This window comes from Podarcis erhardii (assembly GCF_964252035.2).
Source record: "Podarcis erhardii genome assembly, chromosome: 6".
Taxonomy (NCBI): domain Eukaryota; kingdom Metazoa; phylum Chordata; class Lepidosauria; order Squamata; family Lacertidae; genus Podarcis; species Podarcis erhardii.
Window position 1 is genome coordinate 98,974,865 of NC_138510.1, and position 24,974 is coordinate 98,999,838.

The 24,974-nt window shown below is 44.1% G+C and overlaps 2 protein-coding genes and 2 long non-coding RNA genes across 6 annotated transcripts; 2 read left to right on the top strand and 2 right to left on the bottom strand.

Moving 5' to 3' along the window:
• Positions 1 to 2,288: 2,288 nt before the first annotated feature.
• On the top strand, positions 2,289 to 6,325 carry LOC309344769. The gene is made up of 2 exons (XR_014157876.1): positions 2,289 to 3,099; positions 5,921 to 6,325. It is a non-coding gene; the product is annotated as an uncharacterized lncRNA (long non-coding RNA).
• ARPC5 (actin related protein 2/3 complex subunit 5) lies at positions 6,232 to 14,289 on the bottom strand. 2 transcript variants are annotated; one of them, XM_081867396.1, is made up of 4 exons: positions 14,044 to 14,267; positions 11,247 to 11,319; positions 9,186 to 9,362; positions 6,232 to 7,583 (listed from the first exon to the last, which is right to left on the bottom strand). In XM_081867396.1, the coding sequence occupies exons 1-4, from the start codon at positions 14,184 to 14,186 to the stop codon at positions 7,521 to 7,523; spliced, it is 456 nt and encodes a 151-aa protein (XP_081723522.1). In that variant the 5' UTR covers positions 14,187 to 14,267; the 3' UTR covers positions 6,232 to 7,520. The 2 variants fall into 2 exon arrangements, with proteins under 2 accessions (XP_081723522.1, XP_081723523.1); XM_081867397.1 differs by lacking the exon at positions 11,247 to 11,319 and having other exon boundaries at positions 14,085 to 14,289.
• An 18-nt stretch (positions 14,290 to 14,307) lies between these two features.
• Positions 14,308 to 23,208, top strand: LOC309344755. 2 transcript variants are annotated; one of them, XR_014157861.1, is made up of 4 exons: positions 14,308 to 16,516; positions 19,646 to 20,511; positions 22,076 to 22,291; positions 22,534 to 23,207. It is a non-coding gene; the product is annotated as an uncharacterized lncRNA (long non-coding RNA). The 2 variants fall into 2 exon arrangements; XR_014157860.1 differs by having other exon boundaries at positions 22,076 to 23,208.
• On the bottom strand, positions 16,530 to 18,298 carry APOBEC4 (apolipoprotein B mRNA editing enzyme catalytic polypeptide like 4). The gene has a single exon (XM_081867363.1). It carries the CDS (start codon positions 18,025 to 18,027, stop codon positions 16,978 to 16,980), a length of 1,050 nt encoding a protein of 349 aa, XP_081723489.1. The 5' UTR covers positions 18,028 to 18,298; the 3' UTR covers positions 16,530 to 16,977.
• Positions 23,209 to 24,974: the final 1,766 nt, after the last annotated feature.

Sequence of the window (24,974 nt, forward strand, 5' to 3'; positions counted from 1 at the left end):
AATTGTGCTGATTTCTTTCTTTTAATAGGACGATTCAATCCTTCTACATTTAAATATATGATTTTACATTAGAAGAGCCTGCTGGATCAGACCAACGGTGGGTCTAGTTCCTCGTCCTGTTCTTAGATGAGGGACTCATCCGAGGGCCAGTCAGATGCCCTTGGGAAACCACCGCTTGAGGTTTCCAGCAACAGCAGTTTATTCATTTATTCATTTCTTAAGAAATAGAATAAAATAGAAAATAGAAATACAGTGGTACCTCGGGTTAAGTACTTAATTCGTTCCGGAGGTCCGTTCTTAACCTGAAACTCTTCTTAACCTGAAGCACCACTTTAGCTAATGGGGCCTCCCACTGCCGCCGCGCCGCCGGAGCACAATTTCTGTTTTCATCCTGAAGCAAAGTTCTTAACCCGAGGTACTATTTCTGGGTTAGCAGAGTCTGTAATCTGAAGCGTATGTAACCTGAAGCGTATGTAACCTAAGGTACCACTGTAGAAAGCTTTCAGCTTTAGGGTTAAACAAATATATTTGGTGATTTCCCACTCACCAAGATAAATGCCACTTAACTCCTCCTGAAGAATGAGACAGTGTGTCCTTTTTAATTTCAAGAAGTTGCTTGGTGGAATCAGCTGACGACAATTACCTATTCCCACCCACCCAAACATTTAATTTAAAAGTGGTATCCCAGTAGCAATACATTCCTTTTTTTGTTATAGACAAATTGTTTAAAATCTCAAGCTTTTCTTCTTTTTTGACATCTCCTGGTGCAAGTCTAAGAGAACTGGAACTTCGTTACCAGCAGTATTCAAATAGGTCATATTTTATTTTGAATAGCTTTCTTAACTCGTGAACTAATAAAGTTAATAAATACATCACAGCAGAGGTTTGGTTTTATTTATAGACTGCAAATATGGAATTTATTCTGTAAGCAGTTTCAATTCCTATTCCTAATACAGGAAATTGTTTTAACTGTTTTTCTTAGAAGCCCACTAAATCTCATTTCACAGTTCCTCCTTCATTTCTTTAAGTTTTACATTGCATCTCCACACTCCTTAATCTAACTGTTCTGTTCTAACATTTAATTACAAGTCATTTTCCTGACCATACTGTTCTCTAACTAGGGATAGGACAGAAATTTGATACAATTCACATTTAAGGCCAAACTTATTATTTGCATTTGCTGAAACAAGACACCAGAAGTAGACAATGTGGTGCCCTCCACTTTTTCTGGACTGCAATCCCCATCTTCCCTGATCACTGGCCACGCTGGCTGGGGCTGATGGGCCTATAAAGACATAAATAGATTAGGACCACAATACACTGGTACCTCCGGTTACAAACTTAATTCGTTCCGTAGGCCCATTTGTAACCGGAAACCGTTCTTAACATTATGTGAGCTTTCGCTAATGGGACCTCCCGCTGCCGCCACGCGACTTCCCCTCGCATCCCACAGCAAAGTTTGCAACCAGGAGCATCTACTTAAGGGAGCTCCTTACCTGAAGCGTTCGTAAGGAGGATGGTACGTAACCCAAGGTTCCACTGCACCTCGAGGACTACCTCTTCCCATGTGAACCAGCCGAGACCCTGTGATCATCATCTGAGGCCCTACTCCATGTGTATCCTCCAGAAGAGGTCCAGAGGGTGGCAACATGGGGAAAGGACCTTTTCTGCAGTGTCTCCCATTGTGGAATGCTCTCCTAAAGGAGGCTTGCTGGGTGCCTTCCATTACGTATCTTTAGGTGCCAGGCGAAAATGTTTCTATTCAACCGGAAGTTTGGCTAGTTAACATTCTATGGCTTTTTAAATGTGTTTGTGGGAGCAGGGATATTGGTTTGTTTTGGTTTTATTATGTATTTTGTATTCTCATTTTGTATTTTTCTGTTGTGAACTGTTCAGGGATCTTCAGTTGAAGAACAGTATACAAGTTTTAACAACAGGAGTTGTAGTTCAGTAATATTTGCAGAGCTTCAAATTGCTTATCCCTGTAGTACATGAACTATGTACAAACGTCCTTTGAAATTCACATTTCTCCAAATTTTGCTCTGCGGTTCTCCAGTAATGCGTACAGAAATGAATATACGAGGGTAAATTGTGCATAGAAATGCATATGTTAGTGAACATAACGTTAAAAAAAACAACCAAGCACCAACTGATGCAGAAATGTGGAGAAGTGAAGGAAGGGGGCTCCTGGTAGTTCCTCTGCCCTCAGAAGCTCAGTTGCTGGTGGTCTAAGAGAGGGCATTCAAGAAAATGGTGCTGGTGGTCTAAGAGAGGGCATTCAACCCCAAGTTGTGGGGTGCCCTCCCCACAGAGGTGCATCTGGCACCTTTACTGTACTTTCCGGTGAATGCTGGAGATGCATCACTTTACCCTGGCTTTTGACAGCTGAGATGCACGTATATTTTTAGGACCCACCTTATTTCTGTGACTACAAGTTATGTCAAACTGTTTTAATATTGTGTTTCTAAATGTTGTGACCCATCCTGGAGCTTTAGAGTGAAGGGCTGGTAAATAATAATAATGATTAGAAAAATGAGAATCTGAGAGGAATCAAAATTCAGATTCACCCATCCTTAGAGCAGCATTGTTTTATTCACAAGCTGAATAAATCTTCATAAATCTTTTCATTGTGGGTGCATCCTTGATTTGATTTCTGTTCAAAAATGGAAGCAGAGGTTGGAAGAGATGCAATGACTAATATTTCATTCTCTCATCACAAGCAGGGAGTCCTGCAAGCATTCTTAATGAGTCACAATCTGGCTTCTCCAAGATTGCTATAGCAACCTTGTGCAAGGGGTGATTGTGTGGTTGTAACTTTCCTTGGATACCAAAAGCAAAGTAGAATCTTCAGGCAACTTGAACAGAAGCAAAGTCTTGTGCGTATGAACATCTACCTTTGCCAGAGCTCCTTGGTATTATTTTACAATAAAAGCAAATGATGTATTCTATTCATCTTGCATATATCATTTTATATTGGCTTCCAAGTCATCTTTCCAATGTCATAGTCTCAGACATTTAGGAGGACCTTGTTTTCCTACTATGTTACTTCTCAAAACTGAGGAGGAAAAGTTTTTAAAAAGCAACATTGCAAATACAAGAGTATTTTTTTATCCAATGTGTTATGCTACAAGGCTTATCCAGAGTATTACTTTTTTTTATTCAAGTTACTTCAGAATAAAAATCACAAAGATCTAGAAACACAAGAATGCCCAAAATATATCTAGTTGGGCACAATGTAAAATAATTATTATTATTATTATTATTATTGTTATTATTATTATTATTTATTTGTACCCCACCCTCCACGGCTGGAGCCGGGCTCAGAGCAGCTAACATAATATAAATAATACAATATGCATAAAAACAAGCAAGCAATTGATTAAAATGCATCCCAAAATTAATTCAAATAAATTAAAATTAAAGTTAAAACTAGACAAATGACAATCCTCAGGTTAAAATTGAAAGCGGTTAATTCTCACCAGGACCAACTGTTTCCACTGATATTATAAGGACCTGTGAGTGGGCTGGGAAACCTCCTTTGTGCTTGTTCTTATACAAAGAGAAAATGAGTCAGACTGAACCCTGACCAAAGGCCTGGCGGAACAGCTCCGTCTTGTAGGCCCTGCGGAAGGATGTCAAATCTCGCAGAGCCCTAGTCTCTTGTGAGAGAGCGTTCCACCAGGCTGGAGCTACGGCCCCAAAATTAGCCCTGGCTCTGGTCAAGGCCAGTCTAATCTCCCTGGGGCCCGGAATCTTCAGGGTGTTGTTATTTGCAGACCATAAGGGACATCCCAGGAGAGGCGGTCCCATAGGTACGAGGGTCCTATGCCGTATAGGACTTTAAAGGTTAAAACCAGCACCTTAATCCTGTACTCCACTGGGCGCCAGTGCAGCTGGTATAGCACTGGGTGAATGTGATCTCGCGGTGAAGACCCCGTAAGGAGTCTTGCCGCAGCATTCTGCACCTGCGGGAGTTTCTGAGTCAGTTTCAAGGGCAGCCCCACGTAGAGCAAGTTACAATAATCAAGCCTGGAGGTGACTGTCGCATGGATCACAGTGGCGAAGTCCGGGCGAGAGAAGTAAAGGACCAACTGCTTAGTTTGGCGGGGTTGAAAAAATGCTGCCTTTGTTATAGCTGTAACCTGCACCTCCATAGAAAGGGAGGCGTTGAATATTACACCCAAACTCTTGACGGAAGGTGCTGGCACTAGTTGCGCCCCTGCAAGGGATGGGAGTTGCCCCCCCCCCAACCCCATATTGTCCCGACCCAGCCAAAGGACCCCTGTCTTGGAAGGATTTAACTTGAACCGGCTCCCAAATAGCCATCCAGCCACGGCTTCCAAACATCTGAACAGTGTGTCAGGGGCCGAGTCAGGGTGGCCATCCATCAACAGATAAAGCTGGGTGTCATCAGCATACTGATGACAGCCCAAACCAAAATTCTGGACAAGCTGGGTGAGGGGGCGCATATAGATGTTAAAAAGCATCGGGGAGAGAATTGCGCCCTGCGGTACGCCACACACCAAGGAGTAGTACGACAACTCCCCTCCCCCATTACCACCCTCTGTCCCCGGACCAGAGAGGAACAAGCGCAGCCATTGAAGGACTGCGCCCCGAATCCCCACGTTGGCAAGGCAGTGGTCTAGAAGTTTGTGGTCAACCATGTTGAAGGCTGCTGACAGATCTAAAAGAATCAACAGCCCCAACCTGCCTCAATCCAGCTGCCTATGGAAGTCATCTGTTAGGGTGACCAGAGCCATCTCGGTCCCATGACCAGAGGAAAAACTGGACTGGAATGGATCCAAAGCCGATGTTTCATCAAGAAATCCGCCAAACTGTTCAGCAACTGCTCTCTCAATCACCTTACCCAGGTTGTGTTGGCTGGTTCAGACCATAGTAAATCTAAACCAGAGTTCTATTTCCAACAGCAGCTGATCAGACAGAGCCAGAGGACATCAGAGGGACACCGTATCTGAACATGGAAGTTTCATTTAGCTGTCTTGGCGAATGTCACTGATGGATCTATACAGTTGTCAATCCTTTAAAAACGCAACTAAGTTAGTAGTCACTTTGGGATGTATGGGGTGTTAGGGGAAGGATACTACCTCTGGTGCAGGACTTGTTGTGCTCCTTTGGAGTAGTTTGTCTACCTTTGCACTCAGTTCTCACCTCCCAAGTTGTAAGCATGCAACAACAGCCACACCCCAGAAACCACTTCAACTAGCTGGTTAAACAAGGTGAGGGTAGCTGATGGATTTCAAACCTTTGGGGTTTAGGGACTTCACCTGTGTGAGAAGACAGGCTCCAGTGGATTAAACTGGCAAGTCCAATAGTGGGTCCAATGGTCATGAAGGTGGTTTCTGCAGGTGCTGTAGAGGAAAGTGAGGGGCAGATGGGGCTTGTCAACGTGGGAAGGTAGCCCATCTAGAAGGAAAACACTGACCCTAAACCTCTTCTGCTTTGCGGAATATCTTTGGGAAAAGAAAAGACTAAGGAGCAAACTCTACACAAATCTGGAATGGAGTCCCAAAGATGGTTAGATGGCGCCTTGTACGTCTCCTTCCGGCAACTTCCGCAGCCAAGTTGGTGCCAAACGTATTGCTCTGCTTCCCTTGGAACACATTAGTGAGGCTGAGACAAGATGACTCTTGTCATCTGGGCAGCCCACAACCTCCAGACACATGGCCCAGGCTGGCATCCCAGGGAGGGCACTTCAGTGCTGCTAATGCAGCTGTTTTGACTTCACTCCTGGAGGTGCTCCTACTGGAAATGGAATGGTGAATTCTTAAGATGTTCTTTGGGGAGCTACTTCTGATCTTCTATATGCTTTTTAAAATCTCATTTACTAAGAGATTTTCTTTTTTTGCAGCACAGAGGACTAGGAAAAACTTTTTTAAAACTGTAGATGAATAAATTAAAGTCCTAGAAAAGCTTTAAGATAAGTGACATTCTAGAGGTCCTACTTAAGACATTAAGGTGGCCCTATGCATTTTTATATGGAAGGAAGTCCCACTGTGTTCAGTGTGGCTGACTTCCAGTTAAGCGTGCATAGGATTGTAGCCTAAGGCTTGATGACAGGATTGCTCAGCAACTGTACTTCTTTAAAAGCATTTATATAGTGATTGTTTTTGGAGTTGATAAACAACTTTATTCTTAGATGCTCATTTATTATCACCTCCCATCTAAATGTGGATTAACAACAGACAACAAAATTACACTTGAATATTAAAATATTTAGCAGTGACCATTTTATTTTCGATTTCTCATTTTACAAAAAAAGCAGGTATAAAAATGAGCAGCATTTTATAATTCCTTTCCAGTTTTGTGATACAAAACTGGCATTAAGTATAAACTAAACACATTGGTCAACTTTCCTCCTATGTCATTCATATTCAAGCTGTTTCCAGGTCTGGAATGCAAATGATCTCCTAGAAAGTCTTTTTTTTTTTAAGCACTTTTTTATTGGTCAGTACTTTCTCCCTTAATACATGGAACATAACCATATTAGGAATAGAGGTTAAGATTTTATAGGTCCCACTAGTTGAACACTGATCAAGAAACGCTTGCAACTTAGAATAAAACTATACATTAGATTTGATATGAGGCTAACACCAAAATAGGCACTCTCATGTTTTGTCCCCCCCCCCCCCCGGACCGCTGCAGTATAGGATACTTTTCCCATGTCCTGAACTTATGCCAAATTTTCATTCCAACAGTAGGCAATGATGTGATGAAGACAGGGAAACACATGACATCAGGGCATGTGTCAAGAGACTCTAAAAGTTATGGGGAGAAGGAAACTTGACATGAAGACCTTATTTTTGGCAGAAGTCCCACGTCAAGTGCAATGTGTAATTCTGCCCTTACTTCAGTGTACATTTGTTAGGTTATTCAGAGGCAGCTGCTATTATGCAGAGTTCCAAAATGTTTTCCCTGTTCCCTTTGCTTGATGGATTATCACAGAAACAATGACATTCTCCGCTTGTGGATTCTTCATGTAAAAAGTGTGGGACACTTAGGAAAACCAAGCAATGAGCAACTTGACTCGACAGATCCTTGCCGATTGCTGTAAGGTTAGACATTGACTAGTCCAGTTTGTTATTTGTAAGCTGTCCCATATCAACGCAGTTTACATGGAATGCTGCCCAACCAGCTAAAGAATTTAAAACTGACCTCAATCCCCACCATCTGCTCAGACTTTCTGGCCAAAAATGGGGAAGGAAGGTTGTACATTGTCGTGATTTTTTTAAATCATCCTATGCAAACACTTGTACATGTGTCACTGAAATGCTTTGCGAGTACCAGATACTCATTTTAGAAATAAAATTGCACTTATATAATTATCCAACATTTCACAAAAGAAGTCTGATATGCATATTATGCCACAGATATGAAAAAGCAAGAAGGCAAGCTGAAAGAAAGAGAGATGCTACCCACAGGGCGGTGATGGCATTTGGTTGTTTTGGTCTTTGTATGAGCATTTCCCACACCCATGGCAGAAGGGGCAATTTTTGCTGGACTTAAACGGTTTTCCTGGCAGTTAAGACACGGACAATGGATCCTACACCTCCAGCAGCAAGAGCCTGAAAACAGACAACAAGGAAGAGGAAGTTAAAGCACTCACTGAAGACAACTCTAACTAAGCAGACATCTACTAGCATGTTTTATATGGCTATCTCAAAGAGGCACAAGAAATCAGAAACATCAGTTTATTGAACTGGGAACACAAAAAAGACAAGGGGAGTACACTCCATAAACACACTAGCTTGAATTAAGATACAAACCATTCACAGAATCATGTTCACATATATTTCCTCAACTAAAACTCATTTTAATGTATATTAAATTATCTCAGTTCACTGGGCAATTACAAATTTTGATGACAACAGGCATTATTTCTATGGCACACAATCATACTCAGTAAGTGAACAGAAATATTTATTTTGCTTTACTGAGGATGTCATAGGTGGGTGCCTTATTTTTCTCCGAGGAACGTTACTCCAATCCAAATCATTACTATGGTCCACAGAAGCATAAAAGTAGTGTTTCTATTAGGTGTCTAGCAACTCATGAAAAAGTACAATGTATTTAGTATTCAATGAAGTTTTACTCAGAGCAGATCCACCAATTTCAGTGGGTCTACTCCAAGCAAGGCTTAGCTAAATACCACCCTCAGCTTTTTAAATATGCATACACCTCACTTCATTTCATTTCATTACTCAAGTACTGATGACTGATAGCTGAATGTGTCAACCAACGCCACGGCAAACTTTTCAAGTCTGAGATGCTTTTGGTTTGGTTTTATATGTTGCCATCTTGTTGTGAACCACCGAGATCTCTGTCTACAGGGCAGTGTATAAGTTGAATAAATAATAAATAATGAAGCATCAGGAGATGTGGAAGCTCTGGGGAAAATCCAATGGTGCTGTCCTCCAGCAGAACAGATTCCCCCTTTCCCCTGCAACTCCTAATGCACCCCCAATGACTACTCCAAAAAACTGGGAAACCTTCCAGAGCAGATTTGGAGGAGTGTAGAGAGCTCTAGCAGGGATGGAAGAAGTCCCATCATGCAGCTGGATGTTTCTCTCCATCTGTACAAGGGCTTACATTCACACACAAGTCATCCCTAGATCTTGTGATCATCAAGTGATAAATATGGAAATGAGAATAAACTCTAAGGAAATATATTTGGTTCTGTTGGTTTCCAGCAGTTAAGTAATTAAGGTAAAAGGATGCATGCCTTAAGCAACAGGATTGTCACAGGCAATTCCTATCTTTCATGATTAATCTCTCCCTCATTGCCAAAGACAAAACAGTCAAGTTTTTTTTAGAAAAAAAACAACATTATTCAGTGAGTTAAATTGTGTAGTAAGTTTGGAAAATGAATTGTTTGCTAATATTAAAATATGTGTATGCTCATTCCATTGGGTTAATTCTAGTATTTCCAGCCTGTTCATCATTTTACTTCTGCTGTGTTCCCCAATTCACCTGACACTTCTTTTCTAAAATAAAGTTCCAGTTTTTTTAGTCTATCTAAATAACTCTTTCAGGTATGCTATATTCTTTGGGATGCATGTGGCTCTGTTACCTTTTCCTCCCTTCTTGCCTATGCTTTATTGAGAAGGGAGAAAAAATAGCACACAACTCAGAGACCCCAAGAAAGGAATGATTCCAAGCCATCATACCTTTTCATGCCACTGTAGTAAAACAGCACTGCTGTTGTCAGATGGGCTCTCAAAGCCCTTGTAGATGTATTTCATTAAGAGATCAACTCCACTCTTATCCAAAGACTGTACTGCCTTTTCAATATCATTGGCTTTGAAAGAGATGAGAACCTTCAGGACAAGACTTTCTGCACGATCCTAGAGAAAAATTGAAAAAGACAAACAGAAAAAGAACCATGAACACTGCAATCCTGTGCTCGCTTACTTGGAAGCATGTCCAACTGAACTCAGCTGATTTTCTTCTGAGCAAACATGCACTTGGTTTGACCACTGCAGTTTATACTATTAAGAAAGGTTCTAATTACTATGAAAATTCAACAAGTACTAAGCTACTAGACTTACATGACTATTATGACTGTGTCTGCAACTGAGTTGCATAAATAAATTAGTTCTAATATAGAATTAATAAGACCTTATGAATACTTCTGTTTTATCTGAAATGGCAAAAGATTAACTAGGCTACAGATAGCAATTTTCAAAAGAGGCAAACTCAAATAAATGTTCTATGCCCGGGGTGTCCAACTTCCAAGAGACTGTGATCTACTCCCACTATAAAAAACTAGCATCAAAGTAGTTAAGCTTTTTTGCAGGGAGGATGAGCCAATGTTGTTGAGCTTTTTAGGGGAGAACATTAGCCAATTAGCCAAAGTTGTTGAGCTTTTTTTTTTGGGGGGGGGGGTCCTACGATCGACCAGGATTGACTGGGGCACCCCGTGATCGACTGGTAGATCACGACTGACCAGTTGGACACTCCTGTTCTATGCCATTTCCTACCCAGTTCCCTTCATTGGTACACCAGACCCAGATCATTCTGCAGGGTCTAAGTTGCATTTCTCACTTTATGCTTTTGTCTTGCTTTGGCAAAAACAGTTCAGCAAGTTCTTATTAGAGTGACCTGGTTTGGACATAACACTAAACTACTGTGCACCCAAAGTCCAGCACAGTTATGTAATCAGACACTTTCTCTGTATTTTTCAATGAACCACAGTTTATTGTTATGTCCAAATCTGAAACCATGGTTGAATTTAACTAAAGTTTAGGGAAACAATACAACTTCCAAATCCATTGTTTGGTGTTGTTTTTCCCCACCCTAAACCTAGATTAGAGTAACCACACTTTGGACATAACAACAAACTACAGATAGTTAAAACTGCAAGCAAAAGCTTTCAATCTCCTCCACACAGCTGCACTGGAGATGGAGCGCTGATGAGCCCAAGGCTTGCTTGTTCATAGAATGCTAAACATTGTTTTGAATTAAATAGAAGTAGGATTAAAAATGTAAACAAATATATATTTATCATTGCAGAACTGTCTCCCATGCCTTACTTAAAAAGCAACAGGAACACAATGGATTTCTACTTTTATAATTAATTTTCTCTTTTGTCTTCTAAAAAGAACTTTAAACATTATAGCCATCTGCACAATGTTTGAACCACTGAATGCAGACTAGGGCTTCATTCGTTTTGCTTCGTCAGCTTGTTCAGGACTGAAAAAAATAGGATGATCTGAAAGCAATCAATTAAGACACAATACACGGCCTGATGTCAATAGACAGACAGTTCCAAAGTATAAGTACTGCTATACTAAAATATCGATTTCTACAATTGCAGAAAGAGTATTATGTGGCACCTGTAACAGTGCCAGGTGCACAGATCAAAGCAGTCAAGTGAGCACCAGTGGGGTAAGGCTCGTCTCAAGCCATTAAGGGCTTTCTACTCCAATACTAATACCCTGAACTCAGCCCAATAACAAATCAGCAACCAGTGCAGATATCTGAATAGAGGTGTTGTATGACAACAGAGTCTTCTTTGACAGCAACTGCGCTGTGCAGCATTCTACATTAATTGCAGTTATCCAATCCTGAAGTCACCAATGCAATAACACTTAAACACGTCCACTAAGTTTTGAGAGTTACAGCAGTGATGCAGCAATTCAGCAGTGTTTTTAGATGGGGTTAAAATATTCTGAAAAAGAAGAGCAGTCTTCAATCACTATTATACCATAATTCTCCTGTTACCTCACCTTTACGGCTTGACTCTTGGTGTTGATTGGAGGATTTTTCAGAGCTGCCTGTAATGCAGCCATCATGTTCCCCGTAAACAGCAGTTAAGGAAAAGACAATTGTGCCAAGCTTTGAGGGTTCAAAAACTAGTAATAGTTATAGAACACATTTCAAGAGTTCAAAATGCTTCAGATACATTCACAGGAACCTTAAAATAGCCCCGTAAGGTTTTTCAGTATCTTATGTAGTATCTTATGCAGCTGGGGGTGAAGAGAGAATCACTAAAGCTGACTGGTTTGTATAACGACACTTCACAAATGGCTGAAGTTGAATTTGAAGAGAGGACTTTCTGACTCAAACCTTACTCTTTCCCACTACATAGCACAGAGCTTAGAGAAGCCTCAAGCAGATTGAAAAATCTTAGTGGTTGATTAGAGAATGCTATATCTAATAAACAAAGAAAAATTAACACATCTCAAGAGATATAAAAAAAACCAGCCAGCCTGTTGACAATGCAGAACAGTACTTTAATTAGACCCAATTTGGTTTTGGAAATGGGGGGGGGGGGTGTTTTCCTTTCTTGATTACTTCCTGGAACCCATTTAAACAGTGTAATTCTTAGAAACTGTTTCTTCTATAAATGAGACAAATCACTAATTTCCTGATCCTATGAAAATTCACCCAGAAATAAGTTGTACTGTGTTCTCGTGAGTGTACTTAAGATTACAAAATGGAACTGAATACCAGTTGCACTATCACTGACTAGATGCAACTGTTTCCATAAAAGGAAAGACCCTACTGAATTCATGTACTTCCTCTACTGTTTTAGTCTGACAGGAGGAAGTTAGAAGGCTGTAATGCTTTGCAGACTCCTCCTCCCATGTTCTTCAATTTCATGTAACACTGTCAAGTGCATGCTTTAGACTGTGCAGGCAAACAGTGAGAAAAGACACTTATAAAAGTAGATGTGCAAAGCTGCTACCATGTTAAGCCATTCAGATTATACTATATTAAGTTATTTTTTCCTTTTCAGATATGCCTGAAGCTTATTACAAAATAAGTTCTAATGAAAATAGAACATCTGCCCCATGAACACTTATCTCTTACTAAAGCTATCCACAGACTAATGCAATTCTTACAAGTAGACCCACTGAATATGGCTAAACATTTTTAGCTGATTAACAATCTCATTTTTCAATATTAAATTGTACTACACTACAGTATCATGATATGGGGTATTTTTGAGAATGTTAAAAAATGAGATTCAACTATGCTATGCAGACACATGAATTCACAGCTTGGAAAACAGACCAAGTAATTTTAACATTATTGAAGAGGTGTGTTTTCAACAATGCTGTCAACCATGAAACTCTTTCACACACTTTTGAATTAAAAAAATCCACGAAGTGATTAAATGATTATAGAGTGTCAATCAAGAAAAAGTTCCAGACCTAACTTTTGACCTGTGGAAAAAAAGAGCAATGAACCCTGAAGGAGGAGCAGAGTCGTGTGTCTGTGTGTGTGTGTGTGTGTGTGTGTGTGTGTTCAGCAGGAAAGCAAGATAAAGCTTTGTGTATTAAAGGTGGAGGAAAGTTAAAATATATGTTCAACCAAAGCTGTTAGTGCCTTTACTGACTTGTTCTTGCATAAATCACTCTCTGTTTTACACCACAGTTCTTTTTTCTTCCATAGAAATGTGGGGAATAGCATGAACTACAGGACAGCATGACTGTGAACCTCAACATTACAGTCTGCTGAAACAATGGCTACATTGAGATGCCTTCATGCTCAGAGCCAGTGTGGTTTAAAATGGTCTCTCAATGCTCCTTTGTCAGATTAAAGCATATACAGATATCTTAATTGTTTGCAGTTGTACAGAATGGGTCTGAAATGTTAAAAGTTCAAACGTCAGCTAGGTTCCCTTTATACCCCGCCTACAAAGCATCTGTGTGAAATGTGGGTGAAAAATACAACCAGCCCATAACTGTGGGCCTTACTTCCAAGTAAACACACATGATTAAAAACCAAGATGCAGTCTTGTGTGCTGTTACACAAGAGAAAGCCCCACGGAAAACAGTAAGGTTTTCTTCCAACAAGCAAGATTGTCTCTCAGCCTAACCTGAACAGTAAGAGCTGTTCAACAGTGGAGGATTCAATCAGGTGGTGGTGGAATCTCCTTCCATGGAGGGTTTTAAGCAGAGCTTGGACGGCCATCTGCCCTGGACGCTTCAGCTGAGACTCCTGCATTGCAGGGAGTTCATGACCCCTGGGGGCCCCTTTACAATTCTCTGAAAGGGAGCAGACGGGACGAGGGACGAGGGAGGATCTGCTCCCATCGAGCAGGCACCGGCGGCGGGTGTAGCAGAAGCCCCCTCCCCCCAACACGGCATCCATACTGGGGTGTGGGGGGCACAGCCCCCGTTCCGGGCTCCTGTCATCCTTCCTCTCCGCCCCGCCCCCACCCACCTCCTCCTCCTCCTCCTCTGCGGAAGCGATGGAAGATGGAGACGCCAAGGGCCTCGGCAGGCAGGCAGGCAGGCAGGCAGGCAGGCAGGGCGACCCTGCTCCTCTGGGCCGGGGCTTGGGCGACAAGATCCCAGCACTGCTGGGGGTTGGGCTAGATGACCCCCGAGGTCCCTTCCAGCTGGACCGGAGATGGCGGGGGGGAGGGGGCGCAGCGCCTGTCCCGGCGCCCAAGGGCCCCTCGCTGCGGGGGGGGGGCAGGCACCTCCTCAGCCCGCCCGCCCGCCCGCCCTCCATGGGAGGGGAGAGAGACCCCCCCCGATCCCCGCGACTCGTTGGTTTCCCTCAGGATATTGCCTCAGGCACGAGTCCACCTCGCCCTCGTCGGGGCCCACCTGCCCGTCGCCGCCGTCCTCCTCGTCCACGAACTTGTTCTCGTCGTACTCGTCCACGTCCACCCGGCGGAAGCGCGCGGAGGAGACCGTGTGCTTGGCCATGGCTGCGCCCCGCCTGACTCGCTCGGGCCAAGGAAGGCGGCGGCGGCGGCGAGAGGCGGGACTCCGCCCCTTCCCGGCGGCGGAAGGACTCACGTCACGGAGGGAGCGGCAGCCAACACCACGCATGCGCGAGTGGTTTCACCCCCACCTCTCCTCCGCTCTGCGCATGCGGACAATCCACACCAAGTTAACCGCCATTACGTCATTTTTTTGTAAGCTTCTGTGAGAGAGCGACCTTTTCCAAGCCCTTCTGATTAAAAAGCCCCAACAAGCGCCGGGTTTTAAGTCTTTTATGCTCGCTAGCGTTGCGCATGCGCGCGCCACCCATTCTAATGAGCATGCGTCAAGCAGCCATTTCCCTCTCGCCCCCCGTTACCCCCTGAACGGGCACATGCGCAGAACTGCGCGCGCGGCGGGGTGGGGCGCTGGGCTGTGGGAGGCAATTGAGAGGTTGGCTGGCACGTGATCTTGGGCAGGTTCCTATAGCAACGGATGGGCCTGGGATCCCGGCCTCCTAATTCCAGCCGGAGGCCAAATGTCGCCTGGCTGGAGGGGGGGGGGCTGTTAGGCCTGACAGAAGCCCCCTGGCTGCTCGAAACCAGAGGGCGGTTGGCTCTGATTTTTGCTCAGTGCTCGAAAAACAAAATTGTTAGACTTTTGTATCTTCTGACGGGTTTTTTTGTGGTACAACTTTTCCCTTCTAATTCGGATTTCCACCTCATCCCCAAGGTTATGAGGTGGAGGCATCGCTTTTAAAAACAGCAGCCAGTGCATACCCCCAAGTTTAAGTTCTTTATCAAAGTAGGAACAGCAAATAATTATGTAGTGCAGTAAGAGAATAATCAAGCCAGCGAGAGGATATACCTGTTTGCCTGGGAGTAGGTCTCATTTGGGGACGTGGGTGGCACTGTGGGTTAAACCACAGAGCCTAGGACTTGCCGATGAGAAGGTCGGCGGTTTGAATCCCCGCGACGGGGTGAGCTCCTGTTGCTCGGTCCCTGCTCCTGCCCACCTAGCAGTTCAAAAGCACGTCAAGTACAAGTAGATAAATAGGTACCGCTTCGGCGGGAAGGTAAACGGCGTTTCCGTGTGCTGCTCTGGTTCGCCAGAAGCGGCTTAGTCCTGCTGGCCACATGACCCGGAAGCTGTATGCCGGCTCCCTTGGCCAATAAAGCGAGATGAGCGCCGCAACCCCAGAGTCAGTCACAACTGGACCTAATGGTCAGGGGCCCCTTTACCTTTAGACCTCATTTATATCTTTGAGGACTTCTGAATAGATATGTATAATAATAATAATTTTATATTTTGTATCCTGCCCACCTGACTGGGTTGCCCCAGCCGCTCTGGGCAGCTTATGACATATATAAAAGCATGATAAAACACCAAACATTAAAAACTTCCCTATACAGGGCTGCTGCAGCAGATTTGTTGCAGCATACACTTTCATGGACTGGATCAGGGGTCGGCAAACTTTTTCAGCAGGGGACCAGCCCTCTTTCCCTCAGACCTTGTGGGGGGCCGGACTATATTTTGAGCGGGGGAAAATGAATGAATTCCTATGCACATCAGGCAGGCCCCACAAATAACCCACAGGTGCATTTTAAAAGAACCCATTCCATGCAAGAGCACCAGGCAGGCCAGACAGTATTGTACATGATAAAAATTAAAATTAAAAAAATTTCTTACCTGCACTGATGATAGTCATTGTTTGGATGGGGGGCTCCTCACCTGGGATTGGTGCTGCGTTGTGGCCTGCTGGGCCTCCTGCTGCTGGCACCTCTTCCATGCTTCGGGGGTGGGGTGGGATGGGGGCCCTCCCGCCAGCAGCAGAGGCTAGAGCGCCGCTGTGCAGCCAGTGGGGAGAGCTCCTTCCTGTTCTCCCCACCCTCACTCTTTTCCCTCCACCCGTAAATCTCTCGCCCCCTCCCCTGCCCTGGATGGTGCCTCTTTCCCCGCCAGTGGCACCTCTGCCTTCCTCCTGCACCTCCTGAAGGAGGACTCCACGCAAGAACGTGCGGCGGCTTCCCTCTTTTTTATCTTTTCCCCAGGGTGCTCAGACAGCGGCCGGGCCAGGTTAACGATCCTCATGGGCCTGATTTGGCCCACGGAGCCTAGTTTGCCGACCTCTGGACTTGATTGAACTTCATCAGATGCAAGTTTATCCCAGGAATAGGTATCCACCCACTCCGAACCATTATGCTTGCAAGTACTTTTTAATAATTTCAAAGGGGAGTTTGAAGAGCTACCTGTGATATCCACTAAAAAGCAAGGCGTAGCAAAAAGAAATTGAATTTCCAAATAACTCTGATGATGTCTGGGCTGACTTTAAGGTATTTTCTGGAGATGATAGAAGAATTGAATATTAGTCTTTTACATGCAGCATTTTTGATGATTGGATTTATTTTATTACATTTATATCCCAGCTTTCTGTTGGCAGGTACAAGTTTACAGCCAAAACTGCATAGAACAATGACAACAAATCAGTACAAAATAATTATTATAAAGGAAATATCCTTAAGATGAAAAGTTGTCTCAATACTCTAACAGAAAATGGAGGATGACGCTGTCCAGTAGCCACACTGACTAGCAGGATTGCCTTAGTCTCTTCATTCAGCTGCTCGAAGTTGGTGTTTCCTATGCTGGCATAATAGCCACAGTACATATGAAAAACGTGTGTATAACCATTTGAGCTGCTTACATGCTGAGTGAATTGTCAGCCCTGCATTCAATTTTTGAATGAGGTGAATTGGATCCTGTTTCTGTACAGTTCATGCTCTTTAGACTTGATACTTTAAACTCGTTCAGTAATTCTTTCCCTGTAAACAGATCTTCCGTTTGGAATTACTTGCAAACGTTTAGCTTTGCTTAATGACTTATCTGGCATTTTTAAGTGTCTGACAATATTTTTAGGTTGGGGGTATAGTGGCTGCTTTCTAAAACTGGAAAAAACATCAATGGGAGGTGTTGAATGGGGGGGTGGTATCCTCAGAGGGAGCAATCTACCATTCATCATTGGGGCTGGATGCTGACAGTCTGAACTGGGCAAAAAGTACTTTTGCAGAGATGGCACAGCAGTTGAGTGTCCATAGCCTGGCTGAGGCAGGGTCTTCATAAAAGGAAATTTCATTCCTGTAATGCTGCTAATTTGTTGTGCATTTTGTCTGTCAGCCCATACTCTTGCAGGCAAAATTGGATGATGGAGACTTGAGTGTGGTATATTAGTCACAAAACTGTTTAGGAGGGAATGCCAAAGTCCACCACACAGTGGGCTCAATGTCACCTGAGGCCACATGCTAGCCAGGCTTTGCAGAGCTTCACAGTTCCATGTGGATACTGGGAAATCCTCCTCTGTGTGGTACAGCTGTGCAAAATAAATGCAGAGTGTAATGTCTTGATACTTCATCAGGAAGTTGTACATTTTGCTTATGCAGCCATGCTCTGCCTCATTACAAGGTGAGTAGTTTGAATAAATAATTATGTATCCAGCATTCTCATAATTGTGCACAACTGAATCTAGATAACCACCTATTTCAAATAACATTGATTCTGGGTGAATGTTGTACTCTGTGCAATTTGTAGCATGGCCTTTTTGAATTAATTTCCCTGATGAATGCCTCAATTCATAAAATAGAAAGTGTTTATTATGAGAAGGCATTGATCTGTATGGGAATCCAAAGGCATTATGAAATTCTACATAAGGAACTCTTGCTTCTTCACCTGTTTTTATGTGATAAGGGCACTTGACACAGCTTTGGCTCACTGTTAGCCAGTAATATGGTTTTACTACTGTACCTTTATGTGCTAGGTATTCTTGGCAAAATGTTTCTATTTCTAGGTTCATAGTGTATGGAAATATTGCTCCTGTAAGTTGGACAATCCTGAAACACACAAAAAATAAATTCCTAGTTAGTTATTTCCCCCCTCTTATTTGGAATCTTTGAAGTTAAAGTTGTATGTATATTACAAATTTAAGCCAGATATGAACTGGGTTAGTTGTCAGGGCTTCTGTATGTGAACTATAGGAGCAGAACTTCTTTCTTTACTTAGGGTTTCTTATTAGAGAACCAAGAATCATGATTTCCAAAGTTCCATGGTTGGAAGCCATGGAAGGCAAAGTACATATATCCTAAGAAAGCCACTAGGGTTGCCACCCAGTGAGACTGACCAGAACAGGGGTCGGCAAACCACGGTCCGTGGGCCAGTTCTGGCCCAATTGCCCTCAGGATCCGGCCGGCGGACGTTCCGTGGATCAGCGGTTCTGTTTGTTCATTTTTTTTCATTCATTTTGGGGGGGGGCGCCACCATTTCTTTTTTGGCGCCATTCCCCCCACCCACCCACCCACTGCGGCGCCTCCTCTCTCCCTCCGCCTGGCTTCTCCCCACCCTTCTCCCCGCCCTGCGTAGTGGAGGAAGTGGGCTGGCTGAGCGCCATTTCGGGCAGCGCCTCTCTGGAGCCAGCCAGCCCTTTCGGGCTGCTCATCCCTCCGCCACCGCTGCCAGCCTCTGCCGCTTGCAAGGGCAGGCACAGGAGCAGCGGTTGGCAGAGCTGTGGTGGCGGCAGCAGGACGAGCAGCCTGAAAGCAGCCCTCTCAAGGGCACAGGAGCCGCAGTTGGGAGAGCTCAGCACTGACAGCAGCATAGGTAGTCAGGGGGAGGGGAGGGGCTGGGGAGAGAGGGGGAGAGAGAGAAGCCCCCTCCGCCGTGCGCGCCCGCGTGTGTGCACTGTCTGGCACACCACAAGGTCTGGGGGACAGTGAACCGACCCCCTCCAAAAAAAGTTTGCTGACCCCTGGACCAGACTTTTACCCTCTGGGCTAGTTGCTAGAATTAGCTATGGTGCCAGAAAAATGGCAGCTGAGCTGTTCTTTTGTCTGGTGTAGTGCATTTTTGAGCTTTCTTTCTCATGTAATATACTAAAATATGACATGGAAGATGGTAGCCACATATGCAGTGCAATGCACAAACATGTAAAGGCTGTGCATTTTTATGAATATCAGTGTATGCATACTGTGCTATCTCATAGAAGACCACAGAGGTACAGTGGTGCCCCGCAAGACGAACGCCTCGTAAGACGGAAAACCCGCTAGACGAAAGGGTTTTCCGTTTTGGAGGCGCTTCGCAAAATGAATTTCCCTATGGGCTTGCTTCGCAAGACGAAAATGTCTTGCAAGTTCCTGCGGGGTTTTTTCCCTCCCCCCCCCTTTCCTAAGCCCTAAGTCGCTTATCAGCTGATCCGCTGATAAGCCGCTTATCAGCTGATCCGCTAAAAGCCGCTAAACTGCTAATAGCACTAGTCCGATAAGCTGTCAATGGGCTTGCTTCGCAAGACGAAAAAACCACTATACGAAGAGCCTCACGGAACGGATTAATTTCGTCTTGCGAGGCACCACTGTATGTGGCATCATTTTCAAGGGGCATTCAGTGCAACAACCTGCATGTTTTTGTCATCTTCCCAGCAGATCTCCTAACAAGGCCAATGAATACTTGGGCCTCTCACTGTCTGCTGCCTGTAATGAGCACTGAGGTTTTGCAGGAAGCAGGCCCTGAGCACTCTGAGGATTTGTGGGAGCCAGGCCCTGGCTGTGCCAGTCATATATGAATCAGGCGCAGGCCAGCAAGCACGGTCAGATGACAAGATGCACTGCAGCTGGGAGCAAGCCCAGGAGAGCTAGATCAGGCCTGCATTTCACTTTTGGTCTTTGCTACAGCAACTTGGTCTTTCGTTGAGCTCCTGTGACCCTGCATCGTGACCTTGCCTGGCTGGACTTCTCACCCACCTTGACTCTGGTACGCTTCTGGACTTCCTCTTGCCTCTGACCCTTGTTTGACTTGCTGCTGCTTCCTGACCATGGGCCCACCAATTGGACTGCCTCTTGCCCCTGCTCCCTCCGTTGGACTTCACTTTGGCTACTCGGACTGCCTCTGCTACCAGCACCAGCACCCGTACCCCAGTCTCAGCATTCCTGCCCAGGACTCTTGCCGCTCACACCCCGGAATGTCACTCTCTGAGCTGGTGTGGAGCCACTGTCACCTTTGGTAGGGTGACTTATGGTGAAACACTGAAGTACAGATTGATGGTATATCCGGATAGTCTCCGGATAAATGAAGCACTTTCCTAAAGGAAGGGCATTCAGGGACACGTTGTTACTTGGTTCTTATTTGAAAAATTGTCTCCTAATGAAGAAAAAAGAACTCTGCACATATTCAACGAAACTCAGCTTTATATGCCAGAGTTATTCATACTGCAGCAGCTCTTCCAGATATTTTATATCCGAGGCACACTTTTTCAGCATCTAAAATTCTTAAATTCATTCTGCAATAATAGGTAGGTATTTTATGTTAAAGGTAAGGTAGGCAGGTAAATCTGCAGGCAGGTATACTCCATACTGCTGCAGCAGCAGTTAAAAGTTCCTACCTTTCCCCACCCAGTTGGGGCTCTGGGATGGGGCTGTGCTTTCTGGCAGTGCTGATGCTTCTTAAGAATCCTTTGTGCTATATTTTCAGCTAAAGTTCTTGTTTTATTATGGGGTCCAGTGCATCCTTATTCCCTAAATGGAAGTGACATTGCTGCCCATTTTGGTGAGGAGAATTTGACTTGCCAGATTGCGCCTTTTGAGGCAAGACAGGTAACATTTGCTTATGTTTGTGACATTCATCGGGAACAGTGGTGTAGCGTGGGGGTGCAGGGGGGCCCGGCCGCACCGGGCGCAACATCTGGGGGTTAGGGTTAGGGGGCGCAAATCCACGGGTTAGGGGGCGCAAATTACTTGCCTTGCCCCGGGTGCTGACAACCCACGCTACACCACTGATCGGGAAAATATGGGGGATATTGTATCCTTCCCCCACCCCCTCTTGTGTGAGAAAGGCTGGGCTGCTGATTTTGAGTGACAAAGGATTAAATAGCCTATTCCACTCTGTGCAACCTGAAACCACCCAACTATTTTTTCCCTTCTTTTTAAAATGCAAGCATGGGATTAGCCGTATCCTGCTCTTCAGAAATAGCCACAAAATGGCTAAAATCATGCAATAAAAGCATTGCTTCCTTCCCAGAAATGAGATAAGATATGCTTTGCATTGCAGAAGCTAAGCATAATCTGTTACATTCTTAAGATTTAATAACTGAGCTGTACTTACCGTCAGTGTTCTCAGTCCCAAATGCCAGTAATAAGCACAGCCTTACTTGAATTGTTCTGCTGTTTTCTATTGTAAATAATGTAAAAATGTTTCCCTATGATCAACCTTTCACTTTGAAAGAAAATAAGCTACTTTTCTTCCTCATTTGCTTCTGGTACATATGATTGTCGTTTGATCACTTTTATATTGTTGCAGTGTAGGAGTTTCAGTTGCTCAGCAAAGGAACATGGTTGTACTGTCAGTTTCAAGTGCTAAGATACCTAGCTGTAAACATAAGCCTTACCTTTATTTTTTGAATGAGTGGCCAGTTCAGCTCTTGTGCCTGATTACAATTGTCATTAATGTATGCAGTGAGATCAAAGTACATAGTATGTTTACAGAGTAAAATAAGGAACAGCGAAAGTATAGGTGTCTGCTTTAAAGATTTTACAATCTCAAACATGACAGTACAAGGGATGACAGGAAAGAAAAGAAAGAGGCATGCATGAAAGAGCCACATGTGCGGGGAATGACTGCTGGCAAATGTACAACAAACCTTTCCACAAAATCAGCAAAAGTTCTTATTTTTAAGGGGGGAAAGGGGGGAATATGATATAATAAGCTGCATTCCTTTACCCACCTTCCTTGGAGGTAAGGCACACTGAACTCATGGAGACTTACTTTTTAATAGACTTGTATAGGATCATGCTGTAATAATGCTCAATGTTTGCACAGCAGTTTCAAGTGTTTTGACACTTCATGTTCATGTCCTACAGCGCATGTAATCCTCGCAACAGCCTGTACAGCAATTCTTCTCAAACTCTGTGGTGGACCAGCAATTCCCCACCCCACCAATGTGCCAGGGACTGGTACCATACTTTGTCCTTGAAGTGCCACACCCAACATGGGCTGCAGTGAAGTCGGTGTGGACCGGAAGCCAATGGCTTATGGACTGCACTTGTCAGTGGACCACTACTTTGAGTAGCACTGCTGTAAGTTGTCTTTATTCTTCCACATTGCAGAGGGAAGAACAAGAGAGTGGCTTGCCTGAAGCCACCTAGTGAGTTCATGACAGTGACTTTGTTGCCACTGTGCTACACCAGGGTAGCTAGGTTTTGCAAGGGAAGAATGCACTTTTCCCATCACTTCCAAAGAAGCAATGAACAGTGTATGTAGCAAATGGGTGTGTGTACTTGCTTTCTTTTACTTAAAGGAAATTCTTTTAATAATGAAGGAAGAATGACAATGTAAAAGATATATTCAAAGTTGGTAATTGAATAGCATCTGAACAAGCTGGAGAAAAATGGCAGAAACAGAAGTGTAACAAGGAGACGAGGCTTAGTATATGAGCCAAAGCAGCCACAGGGTGGCAGTATAATAAAGATACAGTACTCTGTTTTATACACTTGGGCATGAGAACTGTGTGTACTTTATTTGCCCATATTTTAAAAGACCTTAAATTTGACATGTGTGTGTTTTATCTTCTGGTGCAACATAACAGGTTGCCTCTTAGGTATGCAGTATGTTAACTGTTGAATGGGAAGCTAAAGAGAGACGCATCTGGGGTGTTGCATTTCAATGTGCATGTGACCTAAGTTTTGTATCAGGCCTGCTGTGCGAACCCTTTGCTCCTCTGCCAGTTCCATCCTTGCAAGCCAGCAGGAGTTGAAACTGACAAGGATCCTATGCTCCAGCCCCTCAGAATTAAGCATTCTCATCAAATCCCCTGCCAGCTTTTAAGCATGAAGTCTGCAGGGGAGCAGAATCCAAGAGTATAAGTGAAAGAATCTGTTTTTCTCTTGCCACATACTCTACTCTCAGAACAAGGAACTGTATGTATCAAAGGAAAAAAGCTAGCAAGAAAAGTGTGGAGCACAATGAAACACAACTGATTGTTCATGAATTTTGAGGGCTTCAGCCTTTTTATTTTAAACAGTTCTAAAGCAAAAAGCAGGTTTGTTTCATTTGCACCAATATAAACATTTGATGTATACTTGACCTGGATTATTTTCATGAGGAAATACTAAAGTCACCAAAGTCAATAATCCAGAACTTTTATATAGTATTCTTAATTTTCATTTCACTACATGCTGTTTAAATGCTTTGATTATCAAAAGTATCTCTGACTATCAGCTGATGGGAGTATATAACAAAATATGACTGCTCTGATTATGATTTTTGATTTTTTAAATTAGTTTTAAAATATACAACACAAAACTGCAACCAATAAACATCTCTCCCACCCACTTACAACCAATTCCTGGTGTCAGGTCTGCCTCTAGATCCCAGCTCACAGAGGACCAACGCCCGGTGGATATAATATACAAAAGTCTTTATTGAAGTTTAGTTTCCATTTCAAAGCTCTGGGCGCGCAGACCCACGTCTCGACGCTAGACCGGCTAAGTCCCCTCTGACTCACTGCTCCTCCCACACCAGTTTAAGATCCTCGCCCGGCTCCACCTCCTACGCTGTTCTTTCCTTCGCTGGGTCCTTCTGCCCTCTGGGGTCTCCTCCTTCCTGGACTCCTCTGACGCTAACCCCCCTTGGTCTTCCCCTTCCTTCCGGCGGGCTTTAGGACCTGGCTCCCTACCCGGGCTCCCTGCTGTGCCGCTCGCCTGTACATTTGAACTTGGCGCGCGCGCCCAGCCGGTAACCTTCCTCCTGACCATTTCCCCGCTTCCTGATGTGGGCGTGACCAAACCTGACTCCTCTCCTCCCGCTGGTGGTGAGAGCACTGGTCCCGATTCCTGGGATTCCCCCTCCCCACTGCACTCTGGTGGGGAAGCTGGTCCTGATTTCCAGCTGCTGCTCAGGGACTCCCCGCTGGCCCTTTCCTCCTGGGGCTTCCCCCCTGGAACCCCCCTCACTCTGGCCATCGGCGCTCCCTTCTGTGAGTCCTCCGATTCGCTGGAGAGGCTTGTGGAATAACTCTTTCCACTGTCACTGCCTGCGCCCCCCTCGGACTCCTCCTCCTCACTCTCCATTTGCTCCCCCTCCTGTGTCTCTCCTTCTGAACCCCTGACACCTGGTATTAAAGGGATAATTATGATATTATTCTTCCCCCCACCCCAGCATGTACCGTAATTAAATCCATTACATAGGTACAGCCTAGTAGTATCCAATAGTCCTCCAATTTGACTGTACAGATGGTCAGCAGTACAATTAAGATACAAAATATCATGAAGATAATATTTTTGAAGATGCAGGTGATGGAGTGTTTTTCAGCCCTTGTTATATGCCATGAATTTCCACAATATGTCATAAAACACTTGTGTGTTTTTGAGTTCCTTTTAATATTCCTATTTTATGTGTTAAGCTTTTCCACTATGGTTATATGCCAGGCATTTTTATACCAAAGTTAAATATCCAAATTATGCAGTTCCTATTTTAAAGCAGCCTATAGCCCTGCTGCCACTACAGAACGTCAATAAGTCCTTCATTTCAATGTCCTCATTTGACACTTCAAATATGGATTGATTATTAATTTCTCATGGACATCTGTTTGACTACTGTTGGAAGAAGAGCACTAAACTAAGAGAGACAGCTATTTTAACAACAATAAAAATCTTTGTCATAGTCATGGAAGAAGGTGTACTGGGGTAATGTGGCTTATGAAAATCTGTTTTTCAGTGCAAGAACATAATTAGATTAGGGATTTATATAGAACTAGGTGAA

Excerpts from the sequence above, each read along its gene's own strand:
- APOBEC4 (XM_081867363.1), bottom strand. The coding sequence starts at position 18,027 with ATGAACCTAGAAATAGAAACATTTTGCCAAGAATACCTAGCACATAAA.
- ARPC5 (XM_081867396.1), bottom strand. The coding sequence starts at position 14,186 with ATGGCCAAGCACACGGTCTCCTCCGCGCGCTTCCGCCGGGTGGACGTG. Across the intron at positions 11,320-14,043 it reads GTGGACTCGTGCCTGAGGCA|GGGGAACATGATGGCTGCAT; the intron begins ATATCCTGAGGG and ends ACTGCTGTTTAC. Across the intron at positions 7,584-9,185 it reads TACTACAGTGGCATGAAAAG|GCTCTTGCTGCTGGAGGTGT; the intron begins GTATGATGGCTT and ends GTCTGTTTTCAG.